At 53.0% G+C, this 24,709-nt stretch overlaps 1 protein-coding gene across 3 annotated transcripts in view; it reads right to left on the reverse strand.

The window, feature by feature from the left end:
* Nucleotides 1-19,238, reverse strand: part of SH3RF3 (SH3 domain containing ring finger 3) — a 162,860-nt gene extending 143,622 nt beyond the window's left edge. For all 3 annotated transcript variants that reach the window (XR_003037172.2, XM_059891754.1, XM_002691276.5), the window contains exon 1: nucleotides 17,649-19,238. Coding sequence is in view for 2 of the 3 variants with exons in the window: in XM_059891754.1 (XP_059747737.1) it covers nucleotides 17,649-18,170 (522 nt within the window). In the remaining variant the exon portion in view is untranslated. The remainder of the gene's footprint in view (nucleotides 1-17,648) is intronic.
* Between the last annotated feature and the right edge of the window lie 5,471 nt (nucleotides 19,239-24,709).

The raw sequence follows: 24,709 nt of genomic DNA on the forward strand, positions 1-24,709 counted from the left end.
TCAAAGGACTCTCAGGAAAAATAAATCAGCACTTATCCCATAAATAATTAAAATGCAAAACTAAAATGCGTGTTAAAAACTAATCTGTTGGAATGACAGCTTAAAGTTGGTGAAAAATGAATTATTTTCTATTAAGGTCACAGTGTTAAAAACTACTCATTTAATTTTAAGTTCACCCACCTAGAAAAATCCCCTAGGGAAAGTAACTTTTCCTTTTACTGATTCTTTATCTTTAAAAATAAAGGTTCTGCTCAGAGCTTACTTTTTTTTTTTTTTGAAGATGTATTTTATTTATTTTGGCTGAGCTGGGTCTTTGTTACGGCTTTTCTCCAGCTGGGGCGAGCAGGGGCTACTCTTCGTTGTGGTTCACAGGCTTCTCCCTGAGGTGGCTTCTCTTGTTGCAGAGCATAGGCTCCAGGCAAGCAAGCTCAGTAGTTGTGGGATCTTCCCAAACCAGGGATTGAACACATGTCCCCCCCCATTGCCAGGTGGATTTTTAACCACTGGACCATGAGGGAAGTACACAGCTCACTTTTACGCCAAAGCAAAGACCTAAGATTTCGGATTTGCTGCTCTCTGAGCTGTTGTTAAGGGGGGGCTAAGAGCTCACTTTGTTTGCTCAAACATGATTCAGTCATCTGTGACTGAAGACCCGCCCCCCCGAGGACCTACTGGAGGTACAAATGGCCAGCTCCTCATCAACCATCCTGTGCAGAGGGTTCCAAGAGGAAGAAATGCTCTCCAAGCCCCCTGCCTTGGGGTCATTTCAATGGAAGTGGCTTTGACTGGGAAATGGACAAGTCAGCTCAAAGTCACTCAGAAAATGATTGAGTTTTACCACAAAGGAGGTAGCTATGGTTCAGTTCTCTGCACATTTGTGTACTTAATGGAACACGAAGTGAGATTTTCACAAACAAATCCACATGAAACATGAACAGGTCTTCCGTCTGTGAAAGAGATGCAGCCCTTCTCCCAGTCTGGAGTGAGTTAGGACCCCAGGCCCCGAAGGACCGTCTGGGACACAGAGCAGGGGCTTGGAGGGCACCGAGGGGTGGGGCCTCCAAGCTGCATCACGGGACCAAACTCCCAGAGCAAGCGTCTCCCGGACAACAGACAATGAGGAGGGACCGGCACAGCTGCTCTATGTCCAGATGAACTTACTGTCCCCCCTCAGGCAGGAGGGTCCTGACGCAGCTGTGTGCCCAGGCCCCCAGCGTCCTTCTGAGAAGGACAGAGAGAAGGAGCAGGGCTCAGGGCACGGGAGAGCTCATTGCCTCAGCCCACGAGAGGAACTGACAGCAGAGCTCACCATTCTGCTTGAAGACGACAAAACCCCTGAACTCTAAGCAGACTGCAGACAAGACACAGATATGGTGAGGAGACAAAAGGACAGTCGACCAGACAGACGCTGGCAACCAACAAAAACCTGGTGAGCTGCTTAAGTTCTGCAAATTATTCAGGAAAAGAAAAGTCAAAAAGCAAGCAGGGTGTCCATAAACTAACCCCCCCAGCCCCGCCTCGCCTTGCTAGGACCCACTCTGCTGCAGCCCCACCCAGGTCCAGCCACGCCCCCCTCCCCAGGCTCCTAGACTTGGCAAGTCGTCCTGTTTACCTGGGAGTCACTGAACCCTGAGCCCATCGCTTCCCCTGAACTGAGGAAAAGATCGTATGTCTCCAGCTTGGAAATCTGCCTAGGGACTGACCCTGAGACCCTGGGGCTCCCCATCTCTGCCCCAGATAACTGCTGAATGAACGTCCCGCTGCAGGATGGACCAACTCTCAGAAAATATGGCCCCGTGGCCACAGGAAAGGCAGGAAGAGCGGGACAGCAGATGTGAGACACCTGGGGTCCCAGGGCTCTTCAGGGACCCTACTTCCCCATGGCCACGGGACCACACACCATACCTCTTCCACCCTAAGGAAGCTTTTAAAGGCATAAGAACTATACTTTTAATGATGTCTTTTGGCCAAAATGCCATCAGAACTGTAAGGGCTTCGGGCAGTAGAAGATGAAGGCTAAGTTCTGTGTCATTAGGGAAACAGGAGCTGATGTTTCTTTCACCTCAATTCATGTATTAGCATCCCTAAGTTAAGGACCCCAGGAAAATTAAAAGTCCAGGAAACAGTGATGCCCCCACCATGTTCGAGCACAAGGTGATTTATGCCAGGATCTGCTCTGCCCAGAGAAGCAGAACAGCAAGTGGACCTCTGAACAAGTTGGCACCCAGGGGATCACAGGCCTCCAAAGCTCCTCCACTGCAGGGACCCCACTGCCACCACCACCATCACCTCCCTCACCATCATCAGCCCCATCACCTCCATCACCCCCATCAGCTCCATCACCTCCATCACCCCCATCAGCCCCATCACCTCCATCACCCCCATCAGCCCCATCACCTCCATCACCCCCATCAGCCCCATCACCTCCATCACCCCCATCAGCCCCATCACCTCCATCACCCCCATCAGCCCCATCACCTCCATCACCCCCATCAGCCCCATCACCTCCATCACCCCCATCAGCCCCATCACCTCCATCACCCCCATTAGCCCCATCACTGCCATCACACCACTATCACTTACACCTTCACAGCAAGGGCAGGGGAGCCGTCCTGAAATCCTGGAATTCATGGGGAGGCGCTCTGAACTTAGCAAAAGCGGCTCCCCTCCTCCTGGTCACACACATACATCCCAGCCATGCTTAACTCTCCGATGGATATAGAATCATCCCACGGTGGGCTCTCACCCCAGTGAAGTCAAGCTCAGGTCATTAGATCTGGCAGGGCTGCTCCGTGCAAAAAGCTAGCCCTTCCCAGGACTCGCTGGCCCAGAGGCGTTGAGAAGCTGCCCTCAGTGACTGAAGAAGAACCGCCCAGACCCTGTGGACCCTTCTGGGAGGTGAGGAAGCTGGAGGAGGGGAGCCCATCAGGGCACAGTCATTTGTGTGCAAATACCATTCGCGCTGTGTCCTGACACCACATGGTTTCCCCTAGGAAGGCAGAGACTCCCACCCAAGAGGAAGGCTGACTACGCTGATGGCCTCTCACCAGGCGGCCCTGGGGGTCAAGACAGGCCCTTGCTCCTGGACTGGCAGGTCCACGGCCAGAGAGATAGACGCCCCTCCTCACTGGGGGATCTACATGTTTTCAAAAGGATCCACCCTCAACTCTCACATGCAAAGCCCACCAGGTGGCCTGGACTTACCCACACAACCTCAGCAGACTTAGTCTCATCACCCCCAGTGGCTGCAGCGGCAGCCTCCCTGCCCACCTTCGCATCAGGTGCACGGCACTGCCTCTGGACCCACACACCTGTGGGAGCAGCAACTGCTGGGAGGAGAAGCTGCCTTGAATGACAGGGCAAGAGTGGGGCTCAGAGCCTGAACAACCCAAACTCCCACGGTCACCAGCTGCCCAAGCCCAGCTTGGGAGTCAGCCCAGACCTGGGACTCCCAGGAAAAGGGGTCTGTGGGTGGCACAGGATAGGGACCCAGAGCATGAAGTAGGTCAGAGTGACTTATGTGAAGATCCTCAGTCACTATCACAGCCCCTGGGCTTTCATCCCAGTGGATGAGAACATGCCAGGCACATCACAGGAAACCCTACATTCACCAAAGACACGCCGGAGCCCTCCAGGTCAGAGCTGCAGACTCTTTCCACAGGGAGCAAGCTGATGGAATGTATAATCCCTGTGCTATTTCAGGGAGAAATTGGCCTTTGTTACCTTTACTCGGAAATCTTCAAACAAGAGAGTATTTAAACTGAAAAGAACTCACAGTGGATACTACCAAATCAGGAGCAACTGGTTGGTAACTTCCCATCGTCATGGAAAGTTACACAACCCCTCACATCACTTTTCTAAAAACGTAAAAATTACAACTTTGTGTTCACACTCAGGGACGCTGCCCAGAATCACCTGAAAGTCCCCAAACAAGTACCTCGGGTCACCTGCTCCCCTATGAGATCCTCACGTTGGATGGAGCACGGCAGTGTCAGCACCTGGCTTGGGAGCCACCAACAAGTTGGAAATACATACTTGCCCTTGGCCATGGTGAGACTTGTCGGACCTTCCACCCACAGCTCCAGAGTGTTACCAAGCCCAGCAACACCCTCAGTGGGCTCCATCTGCAAAAGGTGACTGCAAATTAGCTGTAGGAGCAGAGAGGACAGCTCGAAGCCAGCAATCACTAAAGTGACAGCAAAGAGGGGAGGCCCTGCTTTTGCCAACGTGGGGCATTTCATACAGAAGCACAGGAGCCCCCAGGGGCCCCCAGGGCATCCCTGACTCAGGGGACAGCTCAGGAACTGCCATGAGTGACCCCCAGTCACCAAGAAAAGCTAAATCAACCCAACATTCTTGGTGCAGTGAACACAGTGAACAGAGACACTGGGAGTTAAGATAGTCTCGCAGTCTGGGGTGAGGGTGTGTCTATGTTGCATCAGTTACACACCTGGGCCTATGCACTGTTACATGTGCACCCTTACATGTGTGTCATCACATGTGCAGCATTACACATGCACTCTTACACAGGCACCCTTGCTCATGCTCCATTACACATGCACCATTACATGTGCATTTTTACACATGTGCCATTAAACGTCCACTCTTACACATGCACTGTTACATGTGTGCCATTATATCTGTGCCCTTACCCATGCACCATTACATGTGTACTCTTACACGTGTGCTGTTACATGTATGCTCTTACACGTGTACCGTTACATGTGTGCTCTTACATGTGAGCCATTACACATGAACTCTTACACATGCACTCTTCCATGTGTGTCTTTACACGTGCACCATTACATGTGCACTGTTACATGTACGCCCACACACACGTCCTGTTACATGTGCACCCTTACACATGTGTTACACGTGTACTCTTACATGTGTGTTACATTTGTACTCTTACATGTACACCATTACATATGCACTTATATGTGTGCTCTTCCACGGGTGCCATTACATGTGTACTCTTACACAGTGTGTATTATATGTGCACTGTTACATGGAAGCTATATTGAAGCTCAATGTTATAACTCAGAATTAAATCACAGACCCAACACTCTGCTTGAAATAAATCCTAAGTAGCAAAAGATGTGTCATCAAAGTAGAGACACAACTTCAAATGCTACAATCGTTCACCTTAGTCAACAGGGTGTGGGGCTGCCGACCAACTACGAAGGACACCACGGGACACCCAGTCCCTGCCCAAGCCCACTCCAGCCGGAACCCAGGAACTGAATTTCCAATGAAATGCTAACTCTTCATTAAATCATGGAAAAAGAGTACGTCAAGGATGTATATTGTCACCCTGCTTATTTAACTTAATATGCAGAGTACATCATGAGAAACACTGGGCTGGAAGAAGCACAAGCTGGAATCAAGATTGCTGGGAGAAATATCAATAACCTCAGATATGCAGATAACACCACACTTATGGCAGAAAGTGAAGAACTAAAGAGCCTCTTGATGAAAGTGAAAGAGGAGAGTGAAAAAGTTGGCTTAAAGCTCAACATTCAGAAAACTAAGATTATGGCATCTGGGCACGTCACTTCATGGCAAATAGATGGGGAAACACTGGAAACAGTGGCTGACCTTATTTTGGGGGGCTCCAAAATCACTGCAGATGGTGACTGCAGCCATGAAATTAAAAGATGCTTCCTCCTTGGAAGGAAAGTTATGACCAACCTAGATAGCATATTCAAAAGCAGAGACATTACTTTGTCAACACAGGTCCATCTAGTCAAGGCTATGGTTTTTCCAGTAGTCACATATGGATGTGAAAGTTGGACTATAAAGAAAGCTGAGCACCAAAGAATTGATGCTTTTGAACTGTGGTGTTGGAGAAGACTCTTGAGAGTCCCTTGGACTGCAAGGAGATCCAACCAGTCCTTCCTAAAGGAGATCAGTCCTGGATGTTCATTGGAAGGACTGATGTTGAAGCTGAAACTCCAATACTTTAGCTACCTGACGCGAAGAGCTGACTCACTGGAAAAGACCCTGATGCTGAGAAATATTGAGGGCAGGAGGAGAAGGGGACGGCAGAGGATGACATGGTTGGATGGCCTCACCAACTCAATGGACATGAGTTTGGGTAAACTCTGGGAGTTGGTGATGGACAGGGAGGCGTGGCGTGCTGCAATTCATGGGGTCGCAAAGAGTCGGACATGACTGAGCAACTGAACTGAATTGAACTAAGTCCTCACAGCCTGATATAGAAATCTGATAATACACAGTGCAAACCAGAAAAGGCAAAAATCTGAGTTTCAGGTCATGAACTTTCAAACAGTCCATTAACCCGGCTTTGCCCTGGACACCGCCCCAAGGGTAAGTCAGACCCAAACAACCCTGCCCTGCCTGGTGTCACTGAAAGGAGCTAGAGTGCCCCCCACCACCATCACCCTGAACAAACTGCAGGTGACTGAGAAGGGAAACACCCCTCCTCCATGGTGCACCTGTCACCTCAGGAAACCGACAGCTAGGCAGGTGACAGTTTCATAACCATTTATGTGGGGGACGCTGGCCCTCCTTCTACAAGAGCTGGACTTCACTCTGTCCAGGGGATAGAACACCATGCCTGTCAGGACCCAGAGAAGAGCCCGCTGATGATGAAGCTGGTGAGGAAGGGACCCAAGTGATCGACCAGGCAGGAAACCACCACACTTGGGGTCCAGAGGGGTCCTCGGGGCACCTTCCTGCTGCCCCCGCTGTCACCACACCAAATCCCCAGAGCCTGTGTCATTGGAAGATCCTGTCACCTTGACACTTTAGAGGGGCTCCTGGCATGGCCCACAGACCCTCCAAATCACGTGGGCACAGGTCACTGGAAATGTAGAAGCAGGAGACGACAGCCCTCTATCACAGTGTCTGGAGCTCTGCCAGCAGCCTGGTGCCCCCAGGGGGCTCTGCAGCCATGTGTGGCCCTTGAACCATCGCTGAGGCGTGCTGGCCGGTGACAGACACAGCGGGCTTGGCACCAGGCATGGACCAGGGAGGCAAAGCACCCTGAGAATGTATTGTGCTGAGCAGCGCTCAGGTACACATTTGGGTCGAGTGGTTAAATAAGATACATTATTAAGCCAATTTCATCTGTTGCTTTTTGACTTCTGTAATGTGGCTATAGAAAATTGTATGTTTCACAGGTGGTCTCCATCCTAGACCTGCAGACAGCACTGCCTGGAGGATACAATCTAGAATTTGTGCCATCCGAAGGCTTTATCTGAACATGTGTAAATCCGGTAGCTTTTTGTGCATGTGTTTGAGCCGTGGAGGCACAGATGTCCAGGAGAAGATTCTGTATCTAGTCCGTTTCCATGGCCACCAGTGTGGAGCCCCAAGCAGGCACATCTGGCCCAATTTTAACACTCAGTCCAGGGGGCAGGCAGCCTCAGATGGACGGCAGAGGCTGCCATGTGAGAACACTGAACAGAAGGACACTTCTGGGGACCCAGGTTCACTAACTGCATTTCCATAATGTTGGTTTCACCGTGTGAATGCAGAGGCCTTCCAATGCAGGAAGACCCCACAGCCCCACCTCCCCAGCACAGGGCGGGTCATCATGTCACCCTGGCCTCTGAGGTGAGTGGCTGCCCCTGGCTCCGGCCCTGAGTGACAGCAGGCCACTCTCACCTACCCCTCAGGTGGGAAAGGAAGACTCCCTCCCTCCACATCTGCCCCTTCGGTTCCACCAGGAAATTCTCCCACCCACCTGCCTCTTTCATGACGTGGTAAAGACCGCAGGAAGTATCCTGGCATCTCCCCAGTTGGGCATCCTGGTGAGGTGAAAACGACGGGAAAGAATTGGAACCCAGCTCACACTTCGCCTTCAAGCCCTGTGGAGAGGGGCTCATAGCCTCAGCCCTCCACCTCAGCATGGCCCCAGAAAAGCCCAAGTTCCTACACTCCTCTGGGTCTGCATAGAGGGGGGCAACCACAGTGCCCAGATTGCTGAGTCGTCACAAGCACTGGTGGATTAATGAGCCAAATTTATTGCTTTTGTATGAAACTTTCTCCCAAAGAATTATTTATTAAGTGAATTAATGAGCAGAGCAGCGTCAGGCTCCTAAATAAAAGGGCCGAGGATGACCCTCTGTCTCCGGCTCCCCTGGAGCCTCCTGTCCAGCTGGTCAATGACCCTCACTGGCCCCGATCACCTCCCTCCAGGACCAAGTCTGCTCCCTGCACCTCGGGGTCCCAGGCCTCCAAGCCCACACTCCTTCTCCACCTGGCCAGCCGTCTGGGAGGCAGGGCTTCCAGAAATGTCCTCCTGACTCCTCCAACCTCCCCAGCCTCTGTGGTTCAGGCCAGCACTGCCCACAGCCAGCATCTGCACCACCTGGGGACTTTGACAAGCCAACGCTGGGCTGCACCCAGATCGAATGCATCAAGACCTCAGGGCTGGGGCCACGCTGCAGCGTTTACAGGACTTCAATGTGTGGCCCAAGTCCAGGAGCACCAGGTTCATAAAGGACCATGGCTGCAATCCTTTCAAGGACACTTTCTTCCACAGAATAAAGACATCATCTATGGAATGCAAAGAGAACTCAGTAACTTTTTTTTTTTTTTACCTAAATTAATCCATCTAGAGTATAAAACACACACATCACAAAATATCTCCATTGCATCTGACATTTTTCAGCTGGCACCCCACTTGGTCTCTTGAAACACCCACACTCTGAGCTCCAGGGCGTCAGAGACCAGACCCTGGCCTCTGTGAGGCTACAGAGCCACATGGCTGCCTGGAGGAGCCTTGCAGCCCTCCTCCCCTGGGGACACTGGTGGGAGGCACAGAGCAGACATTTGGAGCAGTGACCTGGGCTCCCGTTTGTGTCTGTCGCTGCAGGAGGGGGCCCGCCTCCTGGCCTGTGAAGCGCTGCGGGAACCCCTGGGCTGAAGAGCAGATGACTGTCAACATGAATATTAATAGCAGCATAATTAACAACTGAGGTTGTCTGCCAGACGCTTGACTCTGATTAAAAGGAGTCCAGGAGCCAAGGCCCAGCGGGGCACACGGTTCTCTCAGCATTGGACAGAGAGGTCTGAACGGTCAGGTGGGTGACGGTCAGGGCAGCGCTCAGCCCAGCCGCTGGGCCCACTCCCCCCACCCGCAGAGACCCAAGCCCCCACCCCACACACCCCCACCCTCCACTGCATGAATAAGGAAGGGACTGGGAGCCGAAGCTGGAATGTGCAGACGGGTCTCAGACCAGCGCTCACCTGGGCTCAGCCTGCTCCACGGAGAACAGAAATAGGACTTCTGTTTTGTGGTAACCAATCAGAACTGTTCCACAAGCTGTAAATTCACCTAAAATAAACTTCTAAACTACCATGGCCGCTGTCACTACAAATATCTGAGACTCAGGAGGACACCAGCTGTCCTGTGAACAGCCACCCAACTGTCCAGAGGCAGCAGCTTCAGACTGGTTCGCATCCTGCCTCCCCCATCCCAGATGCAAGCTTTTAGCCTGAGACACCATTCCTTGCACACTTTTAAACGCTGTGGTTTCTGCCTGACTAATGCCGTCTTTAATTATACATCATCGAGCACCTTGCTGGATCTAATGGGGTCTATTACTCATCAAAACGGCCCCATCAGCAACCACAGTCCCCAGAGCCAATTACTCAAGCCTCCCTCCATGCTTCACAAGTGCCCGCCTGCACCTGCCGACACCTGCACACACCTCAAGCCCCAGCCTCTCACTAACTGGCCCAGAAGACACGACCGCACGATGCCAGTTTTCTACTGGTCCCATGAATCCCAGTGACAGCTGGCAGCTCTCGGGCAGCCACACATCCAGGTCCTTCATCCATGTGCTCTGCCCGGACAGCACCCAGAAGGCCAGCGCTGCCCAAGCCCTGTGGCAGCTGGTAGCAGAGCCAGAGGGGTCTGCCAGAACTGGACACAGCGTGGGCACAGACAGGTCTTTCCTGTCACCACTGGACAGTTCAGTCCATCTGGATGGGCTTTCTTAGCACACGACTCACTGTGAGGAAACTAAAGGTCACCAGAAGTCAGCTAGTCCCCAAACTTTCATTCAAAGGGATGAAATGCCAACCAAATTAATAATGGTAAATGTGTAACATATAAAAATGATACACATATATTTATACTTCCTATATATTAGTATATGTGTATTTGTTGTTGTTCAGTCACTAAGTCATGTCCAACTCTTTGCAACCCCATGGACTGCAGCCCACCATGCTTCTCTGGCCTTCACTATCTCTCTGAGTTTGCTCAAACTCATGTCCACTGAGTCACTGATGCCATCCAACCATCTCATCCTCTGTTGCCCTCTTCTCCTGCCTTAAATCTTTCCCAGGATCAGGGTCTTTTCTAATGAGTCAGCTCTTCACATCAGGTGGCTAAAGTATTGGAATTTCAGCTTCAGCATCAGTCCTTAGGATGGACTGGCTGGATCTCCTTGCAGTCCAAGGGACTCTCGAGTCTTTTCCAGTACCACATTTCAAAAGCATTAATTCTTCGATGCACAGCTTCTTCATGGTCCAACACTCACATCCGTACATGACAAGTGGAAAAATCATAGCTTTGACTATACAGAACTTTGTTGGCAAAATGATGTCTCTGCTTTTTAGTACATTGTCTAGGTTTGTAATAGCTTTTCTTCCAAGGAGTAAGCGTCTTTTATGTGTATGTATATACATAAATCCATTTACATATATTGAAATATATTTGTCACTGAGTGAGAATGAACAGGTCAGGCTCTAATTCCAGACGATTTACCTAAACAACTGATGATTTACCTGTCATACTTGTAAGAGAAACTCAAGTTACTAAACCAAGTGCCCTAAGACCTAGAAGCAGAAAGATATAACTGGAAAGGTCACTCAGTGGACAACTAAGAAGTAAATCACTTTTGAAAGCACTGGGAACTGTGACAGTATGAGACCTCGTACGTTCGACCCTCTTGAATAATTGACACTGCATCTTTCTCTGGCCCCTTTATGGGGCTATGTTTAGAATTCCATTTAGTGCAGCAAGATTTTCACTTAACGTGACTCAGATGTGTTGACCAAGCAGCAAATGAAAAATAACAATACACAAAGAGCATTTCTTTGCTGCCCAAGTACTGTAGCTTGTCCAGGGCTGGCTGGCGCAAGTGGACTGCCTGCAGCATGCTGTCCATGCAGCAGCTCCCTGGGCTTGCTGGACTCCAGTCCTCCCATCGGAGCTGAAGTCCGGCTCGAAGGAGCAGCAGCCTACGAAGAGACTCTGAATCATGCTGCTGCTTCACCTGCTCTTTTTAGTCCAGTTTTGTGTGGAGGGAGAAGGGAGCCACACCACAGTTTTTAAACCATTCACCACAGCCACCACCTCTCTGACACTCTCGCATTTCAAGGTGAATTAGAATTCCAACAGGACTGACGTCACACATGCATCAAGTACATCATGACATGTGCATCAAGTACATCAGATTGGAAGATCTTCCAAGGAAGGCAAATCAGATACAAAGTGACCTTGGTCTCTTCAAGCACCATAAAGTTAGAGCATTTCCCCAACTGAATCCTGCTGATGTTTTATTCCAAAAATGTACCTCGAAAAAGAGTATATTAACTGCAAAAATAAAGGTTAAATACAGACTGAAGTGAAATGCACACTTGAAACAACTCTATAGTTGAGACTCAATCTCATCCTGCTCCAGCGAGCCCATGGGCTCTTACGGGCTGGATGAGGGAACAACGGGGGTAAGCCTGTTCTGTAGAGGCAGGAGGTGTAGATGAGCCCCCACCACCACTTCCTGCACAGGTGGGAGGTATAGACGAGACCCCCGACTCCTCTCCCCCCATCCTACTACCCCCATCCTGCAGAGGAGGAAGCTGTGCCCCTTCCCTCTCAGCAGAGGCCCAAGCAGCAACTCAGCACCCAGCAGGGTTATTAAGCTGCCTTCCCTAAAACAGATGATCTTTTGGGCTTTTTTTCAGTTCAATGAAGCTTGTAAGGATCAAGAACACTACCTCAATAACAGATAAAAGTTGGAGGCAATTTAAAGGCGAAACAGATTCAAGCCCTTAGACGCTCCTCAACATTCAGAGATTCAGTCATGAGAACTAGATTTGAACCGACTCTGAACCTAGAGGTACAACATGTATGAGAGACACACACACACACACACACATACACACACACAACTTAGGACACCATATTCTGACTCCACTAGCAGTCAGGTGGACCCAAGGAGCACACCTTGGTGGTGATTTGAGGTTTCAAGATGTGTGTGGCTGATGGTACCCAGCCGACAGCCCCTGGGTTGTGTTGGTCTCCACCTGCATCACCTCCTTCACCCACTAATGCAGACAAGCTCTCCCCACCACTAATGAGAAGGCCCAGAAGAGTCAAGCCATCTGCCCAGGGATGAACACACCCATCCTCAGTGCCAGTCCTGGTTGTCTATCAAGTCCCCACCCACCCTCCTCACATGGCCCTCAGGAGCCCTGAAACCTGCCAATACCTGAGGTGGGGCAGTGGGGCGCGGCCCAGGGGGAGGTGGGCCTGGGTCCCAAACCCCGAGGAGCTGGGCTCCAGTCCTCAGGGATGGGGTGCGGGGGTGTGTGGTGGGGGTGGCCGAGTTGGGTCTGCTCCCTGACCTGAGCAGTGAACACCTGGCCTCTCACAGTGTCACGATGCCCCTGCATCTGCTTTGAGACCCCTGGTGTCATCCCAGGACAGTGACAGAACAGGGTGAACGAAGATACATCCCTGAGGACAGAATGGAGCCCTGGACAGACCCCAGATGCCCGGGTCTCCACACTTACAGCTGCCAGCAACCTGTCCCCAGAGCCACAGCCAACATGACACTCTCCCACCGGGACCCCCACCAGCACCTCACTCTGCACAGGCCCGCCTATAGGGCCCAAAACACCTGCAGCTGTGGGCAGAGTGACCTCAGGACCCAACTGCCTGGTTTGGGACCAGAGTCTCTAACTGATTAGGTCTATGATAGTGAGAGGTGGCTAATCAGGAAGCCAGTAGGCCGGTATATCCAGAGTTCACCTCCAAGGTCAGTTTCCATCTGCTAAGAAACAGCCTCGCTGAGCTGCGGTTGGAAAGCAAGGAGACACACTTACACCGCCCAGCCTACCCACACACAGCAGGCACTCAATAATGGCCACGTGTCCCAGAAGAGCTGGTTCTGCACCCAAGGCCCTTCTAAAAACACGTCCCAAAGGACTTGGCACGACTCTTCCATCACAAAGGCTGGCATCTGCCCTGGAGACACAGTGACCGCGGTCACCACTGCCTGCCATCCTGGGAGCAGCCTGGCTTTCATAACCTCCAAGTCCCTTCTCTGGAGCCCCTGTGACACCCTAGAAAAAGCCACAGCCTCCCACCCTTAGGACACAGTCATGTCCTAGCCCTAACCCTCCACAGGACAGCCAAGGTGTCCACCCCACAGAGAGCTGCACCTGACTGGCCACTGTCCAGGTAAACACGCCTGCTGGGGAGGCTGGTGCTCACCAGGAGTCCGCTGTCTGGATTCTCAAGCATGTTTATGCAAGCGTGCTTATATACTTACTTATAGATACAACTCTAATTAAATAGTACGTAAACCAAAGAAATCTAAGTGCATAAAAAGTCACTTCTTGGAAAACCAAGGTGATGACTTAGGAAAGACTTATCAAAGAGAGATGGCTTTAAAAAAAAAACTGTCACTTGGCCGGAACAAAAACAGAACACATTCAGGGGGAATTATTTAAAATCTGGAAGGTGCTCCACTCAGATTATTTTGAGTCTCTTAGTCCTCAGTCCATTTGAAAGAAACAAATAGGAAACCATAAATTGTGACTGTGGCTCAAACTAGAAAGGCAAGTTAGAACCCAGAGAACACTCTGAGTCTGCATCCAAAATATGGTGAATTATTGTATGTGTGTGTTTGTAAGATATAATAGCAAATAGACATCATTGGTATGGTTCATTTCGCTGCTCCCATTACTGGGTCGCTCCCATTACCCGGACCCCATCTCTCGGAGATACTGCTGGCCAAGAGATACACAGGTTTTAAGTACCTTCGGGCAAACTAGTCAGACTCTAGCACTATGTTTTCCATCAGCAAGAGCCTTAGCCAAACCCTCCATAGGTCTTTAACTGTGATAATGTCCTTCCTTTAACCACCACAAAGTTCTGGCCAAAACCTGCCTGGCGCCCCCCAGGAACCTCCTGAGGGTAGAATGGCTCCGGGCCCTAATGTCAGCTCCATCGGGGACACGCCTACCTGGTCACCCAGGATGGCGCCTGCACAGTGCAGGTGTATGCCAGATACAAGCAAGGATTTTCTCAGAAAATCACTCAGAAAAAGACTGCAGCTGTCTGATATCTATGCCCTACTCATTCACATTAAAAAGTACTCTCTGAATTACTCAACTGGGAACCACAAAACCCTCTCAGAAAGACCAGTGGCCCTAAAAACCTCCATCAATGCAGTTAGGGTGTTTGAGGGGTCACCTTGCAAAACTGTAAAACAGAAAAAAAAAAAAAAAGCTTAGGCTGAGAAACTCAGCAATTGCAGTGGCAGCGCATCCCACGGGCTAAGGTGACTCTGATAGCCATACAGGATGGTGGCATCTGCCAGCCTTGGGCAGTGGGCACCGAAACCATGGTGTAAGAGCTCCAGGGCAGCAGGTTTAACTCATTTCTAACACCTTGTCCCAGGCAGCACAGGTGAATGCAGAGCCCCGCCCACCAGGCTGGAGGGTCCCAGCACCTCCAGTGAAAGATGCAAGTGAGGGTTTGGAAAGTGTTCCCAGAACTGAATGGAGTTAAGTCCATTCCAGTATCTGCTGCTGCTAAGTCGCTTCAGTCATGTCCGACTCTGTGCTACCCCATAGACGGCAGCCCACCAGGCTCCCCCGCCCCTGGGATTCTCCAGGCAAGAATTCTGGAGTGGGTTGCCATTTCCTCCTCCAATGCATGAAAGTGAAAAGTGAAAGTGAAGTTGCTCAGTCGTGTCCGACTCTTCGAGACCCCATGGACTGCAGCCCACCAGGGTCCTCCATCCATGGGATTTTCCAGGCAAGAGTACTGGAGTGGGGTGCCATTGCCTTCTCCGATTCCAGTATCTACCTGTCACTAAATTAACAGACATCTAAGCAGATACCTGCTAATCCACCCACCTAATAAAACATCCACACTTCCCCACTGACCCAAAGGAAGGTTGGAGGAGCTTCTCGCTGGGAAATGGGACTGTCTTATATTTAGTCACCTACTACTAAGGCATACATAGTACCCACTGATGACAAGTGCCCATCTATGAAACAGCACACGGCAACACCCGGATCCAGATTTATTCCAGTGGACAGTCAAGTACCAGAGCCTACTTGGAAGTGATGCTCAGCTTAAGGTTTTGCCTGCCACACTCACAGGGGCTGCTAACAGTCCTCTATCCAGGACATCTGGTTGCCCAAGACATCCAGCGATTATTGAAAACCAGTGGCTAAAAGCCTAGATGATACTACAGTCCACACAGACGCTATTCTTTCTTTCCTCTCTGAAAATGATCAAATGTAATATCAGATTTAATTCGGACCCTTCCTAAGACACAAGCTTAGTGTGTCTTAGGTGAGGGGGCCTTGAAAAAAAAGGACTGAGCTCCCACTTAGGTAAAACAGGAAAATGAAAAAGGGAAATGTGTTCCAGAGTCTGCTGGGTTCAGACAGACCTGGACGGAATCTGCTGCACGTATCCAGACAGAAAGTCAGTTAATCATCCCCAACTCCAGGCAACAAAAAATTAATTCTCTGGAACTAAGTGTCATCACTAAAAATTATAAGTTCAGCCCCTTCACAAATGTCTTTAAATCCTGCAAATGCCATGGATTCCAGGAGCTGCCTCAAGGCCTCCCACCCTCCTGATCAGACTCCATTCACAAAACGTCCTCACTAGAAGCATCATTCAAAAATCATTTCATTCTCTGAGCCAGAGGAGGTAACCCACTTGTTTTGTAAAAAAAGGGCCTTCAGTTATAATACCTTAGACAATAACAGCAAGGCGGGAAAGAAAAGTCTAAAAATCTGTAACAAGAACACTTATAACTGGATTTAATCACAATTAAAAACCAAATTAATTAACACAATCAGGCTTCCCTGGTGGCTCAGCAGTAAAGAATCTGCCTGCAATGCAGGAGACACAGGAGATGCCGGTTCCATCCCTGGGTCGGGAAGATCCCCTTGAGGAGGGTATGGCAACCCACTCCAGTATTCTTGCCTGGAGAATCCCATGGACAGAAGAGCCTGGTGGGCTACAGTCCCTGGGGTCGCAAAGAGTCAGACACGACTGAAACAACTGAGCAGGCGTGCAATTAATATCATCAATTCCCCTTCAGCAGTGATCCCGTTTATAAATATTCCTTGACTATTCTTGACTTGAGAATGGTCATTCCCCCTGATTAATAGGAAAAACCCAGTTTGGCAAAGTCTGACTTTTAACTCCAAAGCTTAACTACCCAAGGGCTTAAGTTCCTGACCTCAGAGACACTGCAGTGCTGAGCAATTTGGTGGAGACCTTCCCTCACTGCAGTACTTCAGATAAAAGAAGGATTCATTAAATGGCTTCTGCACCACCAGACCTTTAAAAGGTCAAAAGCAGAGGGGTATGGCTGTGCTTTCTAAAGTGAATATTTGCAACAGATCAACAATCCTTTTAAGCTTTTCCACATTTAAACAAAACATGAAACACAAGTACTTTCTCATCTCTCACTTAAACCAGCATCCCACGGGCTGGCTTCCCCCAGCCACAGAGCCCAAGGTGGCCGAGGTGTGAAATGACATACTCTGAGTAGCTCTTGAAACAAAACCGCCGGAACCCTCCAGATACGGTCTTTGAAACAGAAGCAGTCCACGCTATACGACGGAGCTGCACTAAAGGCAAAAGGAGAAAAACCCTCAAATAACAACCCAGTGGGGACACGGCAGGCCTGAGATCCCAGGACAGGACCAGGGCTGCCAGACAGGCCCGGTCCACCTAGGGCTGAAGCAGACATTCCTGGGCTCCAGGTTGACTTCTTCCCTCCTGCTAAACGGGTTTACAGTGTGTGTTCTCGTAACCCAGGTGTGCACTGGCCTCTGCCAGACTCCCTCTTGCCAGACACCAGACAGGAGCACCCCCCCACCCCCACCTCCCAGCAGCCAGGACCCGGGAAATCAGCAGGCACTAACTTCAGTCCAGGTGGGCAAGGGTGTACAGAGGGTTAGTCTGGGGTCCAGGAGGAGAAGACTATGTTCAGAGAGACCCAAGGCCCAGCAAAGTTACAGGTGGAGAAACAGGTCCAGTGCAGCAAGGGACCGGATGGGGACAGGGGCAGGGAGTCCTGGCCACACCAAGTGGTGGTGGTGGTGAGGGCACTGACACAAACGCACAGGCCACATAACAAGTGCAGGTGGGCACAGGGATTCCAGAGGGAGAGGATGGACGTCAAGTCACAAGGAGAAGTTGGAAGGGGGCGGGATGGGAGCACAGTGATGTCCCAGAGTCGCCAAGTGGGACTCGGAGGGTTACACCTATGGAGTCGATGGAGGGAAGCCAGTCGAGAAAGAAGCACAAGGTGAAGGCCATCGCACAACACCTCTGGTCCCCTGCCCCTCCGCACTGCCCCCTGCCCACAACACACTCACAACTCGGAGAAGCGCACACCCACCTTTGCCGGGGGCGCGCTCCTGCTGGTCGCCAGCTCGCGCAGGCTGGAGGTGGCGCCGGTCGCCGCGGGGAGGAGGACTGGGGAGCCAGGGGAGCTGCCCCCGCCACCCGCGAGCGCCGAGGCCGCCCCCGAAGCGGGGCTGGGGCCCGGGCCAGGACGCGCGGGCGGACTGCTGCCGGGGCTGGCGCCGGCGCGGGGCCGCTGGCGGATGCCGTCCAGCAGGCGCACCAGCAGGATGTTGGCCGGCAGCTCGTCCACGCCGCAGCCCACCAGGATGCGGCACTCGGGGCAGCGCAGCTCGCGACGCGAGCTCACGATGCTCTCCAGACAACGGCGGCAGAAGGTGTGCTGGCAGGGCAGCACCTTGGCCGTCGTGTCCAGGCGTTCCAGGCACACGGAGCACTCCAGCAGGTCCAGCAGCGACGACTCGTCCATGTCCCCGCCCAGCCTGTCGCCGTCGTCTTCTCTCTGCGCCGCGGCGGCCGCCCGGGATGCGCACAGCCTGGGCGCTCCGAGCAGCATGGGGGCGGCGCCGCCGGCGACCGCGCGCACCTCTAGGTCCCGGGGCCGTTGCGGGCGCCGCCGAGGGCAGTGGGCGCCAGGGTCGCGTCTGGACGACCGCTTGGGGACCGGGCTACACCGCGACTTCCTTCCCTGAGGCTGGCAGCGCCAAGGGGTGCCAATCGGCCTGCGCGGCCGGGACCGGAGCTCCGAGTCCCGCAAGCCCCCTCCGGACCGCCGAGCCCACCCAGTGCTTCGGAGCGCAGCGCCCGCAGATGCGGACTACACCTGTCTCTTCTCTGCGAGTCCGGCCGGCACGGGTTCCAGCGGCGCCGCCGGGCGGGCAAGACACCCGGCGGCTCTGAGCTTTCAGCCGCCAGTCCGATCCCGGGGGAGGCGGGGGCGCGGCGTGCGCGCTCCCCCGCACCGCCCCGGTGCGCCCTGGGCCTCCCCGCGAGCCGCTGCCCAGCGGGTGCAGCCAGACCCCTCCTCGTCCTCGGCCGCGAGCACGTGCGCGGGGAGCGCGCGGAGGTCACGGTCACTGCGGGGCGCCGGGAAGGGGCAGCCGCGCCCTGGACCTGCCCCGCCTGGGCGCAGGCCGGACACCAGTCCTGTTCTTAAGGCGCCTTCAGCGCCCCCAGGAACTCCAGGGCGCTCCGCAGCGCAGGCCCGGGCCTGTCCCCTCTGGCGACAGAGCCTCCTGCGCTCTCCGTGAGCCTCTGAGCGGGATGTTTCCGCCTGACGCTGCAGCGAAGGAAAGTTTGGGCGGCGCTATCCCGACCGCCTCCTTGGGCAGCGCCGGCCAGCAGCCTGGGGACGCAGCCAGCACCCGGGCATCCTCCTCGACGACGGCCGGTCCCCTGCCCGGCGGCGCGCGGAAGTGACAGCCCCAGAGCAGGGTGGGCGCGCGGGGCGCCGGGCGAGGCGGAGGGGGGAGGACGCTGGGGTCCTCCCGGCGACGCGGGTCCGAGACTGCGCCGCTGCCCGCCGGACCCCAGTCTTTCGCGGGCCGCCTTGGGAACGCGCTCGATCCCTCCTCCGGAGGCGCAGATGAGGGGAGTCGCGGTCTCCTTCCCGGCGCCCGCCTTCGGGCGCGTCAGAGCGACGCAAGAGCGCACGGAGGCCCGGGGGCCGCGGGGCCGCGGCCGGTGGCGCAGATTCCCTGCCGAGCGCTGCCCCCTCGTGGCCGCTCTGGGCCCCGCCGAGGCCGACACAGCCTGGTCCAGGGCTGGCCCGCGGACCTGCACAGCCCAAGACTGGGCTACCGAAGAAAGGCGCGAGGGCCTGACTGCTGGTCAGGCTGTCTTGAGGTTTGTGAAGCTATGTGTGGCTTTTTAGACTTTTCAGGGAAAAAATAATATCTGTTGAGGCCTCAATGCCAAAAATGTTCATCTTTTTATTTAATCCTCTAAACGGCCCTATGAGATAACTATTTTAACCTCATTTTTGCATGCAAGGAAAATGAAGCTTATGCTTATGAAATCATTGCAGCTAGATTTTTTAAATCTTCGTGTCTCCAGAACCGAATGCATAGAAAAGATCTCAGTCCACTGTGATACAAGCTCCCTGCAAGCCACGTATTTTTACACTGGAATGTCCCCAGTGCCTAGGGAAACCCCAGGCACATAGTAGTTGTTCAATAAACATTTGTGAAATTAATGGAAAAATGGTCTCCAAGTCATTGTCTTGTGGTGATTTGAATGCACATCTTAGCATCTTAGTTTGGGGTGTCCAGAATCGTATGCATATCCATGCATGCCAAGTCGCTTCAGTCACCTCTGACACTTTGTGACCCCATGGACTGTATGTAGCCCACTAGGCTCCTCTGTCCATGGGATTCTCCAGGCAAGAATACTGGTTACCATTCCCTTCTCCTGGAGATCCTCTAGACGCAAGGATTGGATCAGCGTCTCTTATGTATCCTACAGTGTGAAGTAGGTTCTTTACCACCAGCACCAACTGGGCAGCCAATCCTGAGTCATACGCTCAGTCTGACTGAGCTCAGGTACATGGACGCTCAGTCCATGTACCTGAGCATGCATTCATCATGTAGGGCACAGCCCCGGCCCCAGAGAGTCAGCAAGAGAAAGTTCACAGCACATCCTCAGAACTTCCTGTCAGCACTGAAATGTTGCTATGAAGGGCAGCCTAGAGGGCTTCAAGGAGGAGGCCTTCAGCCTCATGAAGGAGGCGAGAGGACCCCGGGGCAGGGCATCTGCAAGGTCAAAGGTACAATGTGAGGAGCAGAGAAGACACCTGATTGGCAGGAGAACAGGGTACAATGGGTATGCAAGTACAGCACAGGCTGATGGTGGAGCAGGAGGATGTCAGGCTTGGTGACCAGCCAGCCTGAGGATGCATGGGTCTTGGGAAGGCTTGGAGGGCAGCCCTGAATGTAGTCTCTTGGGACAAGGAGGAATCTGACTCAGGATAGATAGCATGATGACAGCAGACATGTACTTAATGCCATTGAACACCTAAAATGGGTGAGCTGGTATATTTCATCACAGTGTAAAAATAAAAAAGCCTCAACAGGGGCTCCAGGGTGGAGGACTGTGGCCTGCAAGAAGGATGAGCCGGAAGCAGTTGGAAATACAGCAACAGCCTCCACACTCCCCACAAGGTGAGTTAACAGGAGGCCTCTACTTTGCAGGGGAGGAAACCTGGGCACAGAGAGGACAAGTGAGTCACCGAAGGTCACACAGCTGCTCAGTGGAAGAGTCAGAACCTGCATCCAAAGGGTGGAAATCCAGAGTCAGTTTCATATGTAGCCAGCTTCTCAAGCTCATGAATAAGGCAAGCACTGAGGTTTATCAGGTTGTGGGCAGCCAGGAGCCCCATGCAGTGGATGGCGAGGGATAGCAGAGCCATGGGCACCCGGTGCCATGGGCAGTGGGGAGAAGCAGCGCCTGGGAGCCCTGAGACAGGGCCATGGAGGGGCAGGGAGAGAGCAGAGGGGCCTGAGGAGGGTGGGCCCCTGCTGGTGAGCAGGGCAGGGGATGCAGATGTGAGCCGGGCTGACCCCAGGAAGCCTGGGGAGCCACACAGTCACACTGTTCCTGGTGCCCCCGCCTCCACAGCCAGCTCACATTCCATGCAGGTTGCCCGGGTTCTTCACGGCTGTCCATTGCTACTGAGGCAAGACCCCCTGCCTTACTGCTTGATGGGGCCCCCAGAGACACAGTGCAGGTGTGGTGGGGGCTGCCAGGTCCCGAGGTCACTCTCCCCACAACACCCGGCGCAAGCCCAGAACCGGGCTCTCTGCGCTGGGCAGAGGCAGAGGCTGTAAATGCCAGGCATGATCCTGGATGGCAGGACAGTTCCCTTGGTCCTGGGAGAGATGACACTGTATGGTGCCTGAGTGCCCAGAGGCATGGAGCTTTACTGGCCAGGGAACTCTTTATTGGCTGACTACTCTGTTTGTATCCTTCTGCTATAGCTTCCTGGGCTCCCCTCCCAAATAAGCCACATGACCCCAAACCTGCCCTGAGGACCTGCTTCTGGGGAAACTGAAACCAAAGCAAGTGCTGAATGCCAGGTGAAGGGTGGGCAGCCTGTAACCCTCAGCCCCTTTCCTCCCATTTCCCTGGATACCTGCTCCTCCCTTGACCTTATCCTCTCCCCCATGCAGCACAGAGGCTCTGTCTCCCTTTCCTGAATCCATGCTTCTGCACGTCCTGAAGCTCGCACCCTCCCCACAAGCAAGCAGGTGCTGTGCACACCAGAGGAAAGAAACATCTCTGCTGGACAGGGAGGAACGAGGGAAGGGGCAGTAGGCTCCATCAAGACCCTCAGCAGAGCACAGGGGCTGAGATAAGAGGCCAGACAGCAGGTCTTATTTTGGGCACGAGTCTGAAGTACTGGCAGCCCCGGAGGCACAGTGATGTGAACAGAACTCTGGAGGGAAATCGGAGCCTGGCGTGCAGGTCTGGGAGAGATTTTCCTGGAGGTGATGGATGAGACTGCGGGTGAGAAGAGGAAGCTGCGTTCCTTCCTTGGATCTGGAAGGGAAGAACCTTCCTGCCTTCTGCTCAGAGGATGAGGATGAGGCCAGGGAACCTGTGGCAAGGGGGACTCTCAGTCACTGCGACATGGTGCATCTGCAGGTGGCAAAATGCTTACAGGTGTGAGGAGTGCTTCGCAAATGATGCAGAGGGGATGACAGAGCATCCGTCTTGGGCTCACAGGACATGTGCTGGCATTTATGTCTGAGGCAGTGGCTCCACATAGTTTCGATGTAAATATCATTAGTCCAAGGTCAGGATGCATCCTTGCTTTGCAGAAGCCCACATTTGCTTCCTTACCCTGGGACACCTGGACACCTGGCTGGACAGAATGTGAGTTGCTTAAAGCAGAGGAGCCACCCCGAGGGCCATGGAGGGAGGCTGGGGCGTCTCTGTGGGGAAGAGACACCTGAGCTACAGGCCGGTGAGAGGGAGCTGTCACTGCTGGGGCGACTCTGACCCGACAGGAGCCGCTTCCCCCAAATCTCTGGGAACATCGAACAAAAGGCTGAGTTGGTTTCCAGTCCTCTCAACCCCTCATCAGGGTACTTTCAGACTGAAGGCTGGTGGATGGAGAGGTCACCCTGCAAGAAGCGGCAGGATTGGTCTGAGGCTCAGGTCCTGGTGCTCATGGATAGCTGACCCAGTAAGCACGTGGCTGAGGCTAGAAGACTGCCCCTCCACGGCCGGCCTAACATCTGGGGACCACGGCCCGAGTATCTGGATGATTCCAGGAGGTGCCCCCGGGAACCTCGCTGCCTGAAGGTGGCTGTGGGCAGGGACTGGCCTTAGAATATCTCAGGGTCTTCCCCACTGTGCCAGGTGTAAGAGAGGGTGACGCCAGAACCCAGGCAGGCTGGGTCTTGCCAGGTGACTGCCATGGAAAGGGAGCCTGCCCCTCGGGTTGGGGATTCGTGGGTGACACAGAGAGAAGGCCAAACAGACTCTGGGCTTCCCTCAATTCGATCCAGTAGGGCCTTGAGTGATTATCTGAATGTGGATTTGCTCAAACTGACGGAGCAGGCCATTCAGTTAAATAAACAAGTCAGAATTGCCTCCGCTCTGCAGGAAGGACCACGGCTCGCGGGCGGGGCTTCTCCCTGCCAGCAGTTTCCATAGCACTGGGACAGAAATATTGCAAGTGCTTTCGGGGATTAAAAATAATCCTGCCATTGCCTGTGTTTTGTTCACAGCCTTCAAAAGAATTATAATAGATTCTCCTGCAATCTGGAGACATAACACTTTATTTCAGTCTGGCCCCAGATCTCAGAAGATACTTGAAGCTGTGTGCCATCAGCTAAAGCACAGGGACACATTTAACCTGATAAAGAAACTCCCATGTTTAAATTACAGTCACAGGTGAAATGAATGAAAATTGAATATAAAGAAAATCTTCCTGAATAATCACAGCATAATTGACATTGACTAATATTTAATATCTGAATCCATGTCTTGGCAGAAGTACGTCTTAGATCACCCCAGGGGAGGCTGTCAATTATAAATGATACTGATGTGTTTTCTAGAAAAATGTGAAATGCTCATGAAAGACATAGTGCTAATGTAGAAGAATCAATCTCACAAAGAAGAAAAATCGAGCCTTTTCTCAGTAAGATAATGCTCTCCTCCTTCCGAGGAAAGATTAGGATTGTGTGGGTCTGCCGAGCACTCTTTCTAATCTGAGCTGCGGTGAAACACGTGGACCTTCTGGGTAAAAAGCATGTTGAAGGCCTGTATGTGCCTCTGCGGACAGGACACACCGCTCACTCATGGAGGGAGGAGGGACTGGGGACCCTTCTGAGAAAATGGGGTCACAGCCTTATGTGTGCTTGGGACGAGGCTTCCCCAAGAAGTTCCCCAGAAGCAGCAGGGACTCAGACAGACTCACTGACGCCACGTCAGGATGTCCCCCTCCAGCCCCACACCCACTCCTGCAGCCCAGGGGCCAGGCCTCGGGCCTCCGTCCACACTGCCCTCTTCGATGATACTGTGAAGTCCCTCCAGCTTCTCATGTGCGGTGCCTGCATCCTCTTCCCCAGGCAGCAAGGAATGAGTGTGGACGCTGACCGAGGACTAGGAACACTTGAAACCCAGACTTTGATTTGTTTTCTGCTAAGAGGCCTCCTGTAGGCCTGGGATGGACTCTCACCATCTATGTAGGCTGTCCTGGGGCATCACAGCGTGTGGTCCAGTGTCTGTGCCATGTGGAAAACAGCCCGAACTTAGAGGCTTGAAACCAGGACACCATTTATCTTGCTCACATATCTGTCCCTTGGGCTAAATGGGGCAACTTCTCTCCCTGGCTCAGCCACGAGGCCCACGTGCCTGGCCTACAGTGTCGTCCATGGTGACCAGTCCCTGGGAGTGAGTGGGGCACGGGCAGTGTAGCCCCTCAGAAGTCACACAGGCCCCTCTCTGCCCCTGTTCACCCAGCAGTGGGCCCAGGAGCTCTTCGGTGTGAAGAGCTGCAGACATGCAGGCCCCCTCCAGATAAGGGGCAGGATTGAGGTGTCAGAGCTTATGATGGAAATGTCGATTTTCCTGGGAGAACAGCATCTC

This window comes from Bos taurus, chromosome 11, assembly GCF_002263795.3.
Source record: "Bos taurus isolate L1 Dominette 01449 registration number 42190680 breed Hereford chromosome 11, ARS-UCD2.0, whole genome shotgun sequence".
Lineage (NCBI taxonomy): Eukaryota > Metazoa > Chordata > Mammalia > Artiodactyla > Bovidae > Bos > Bos taurus.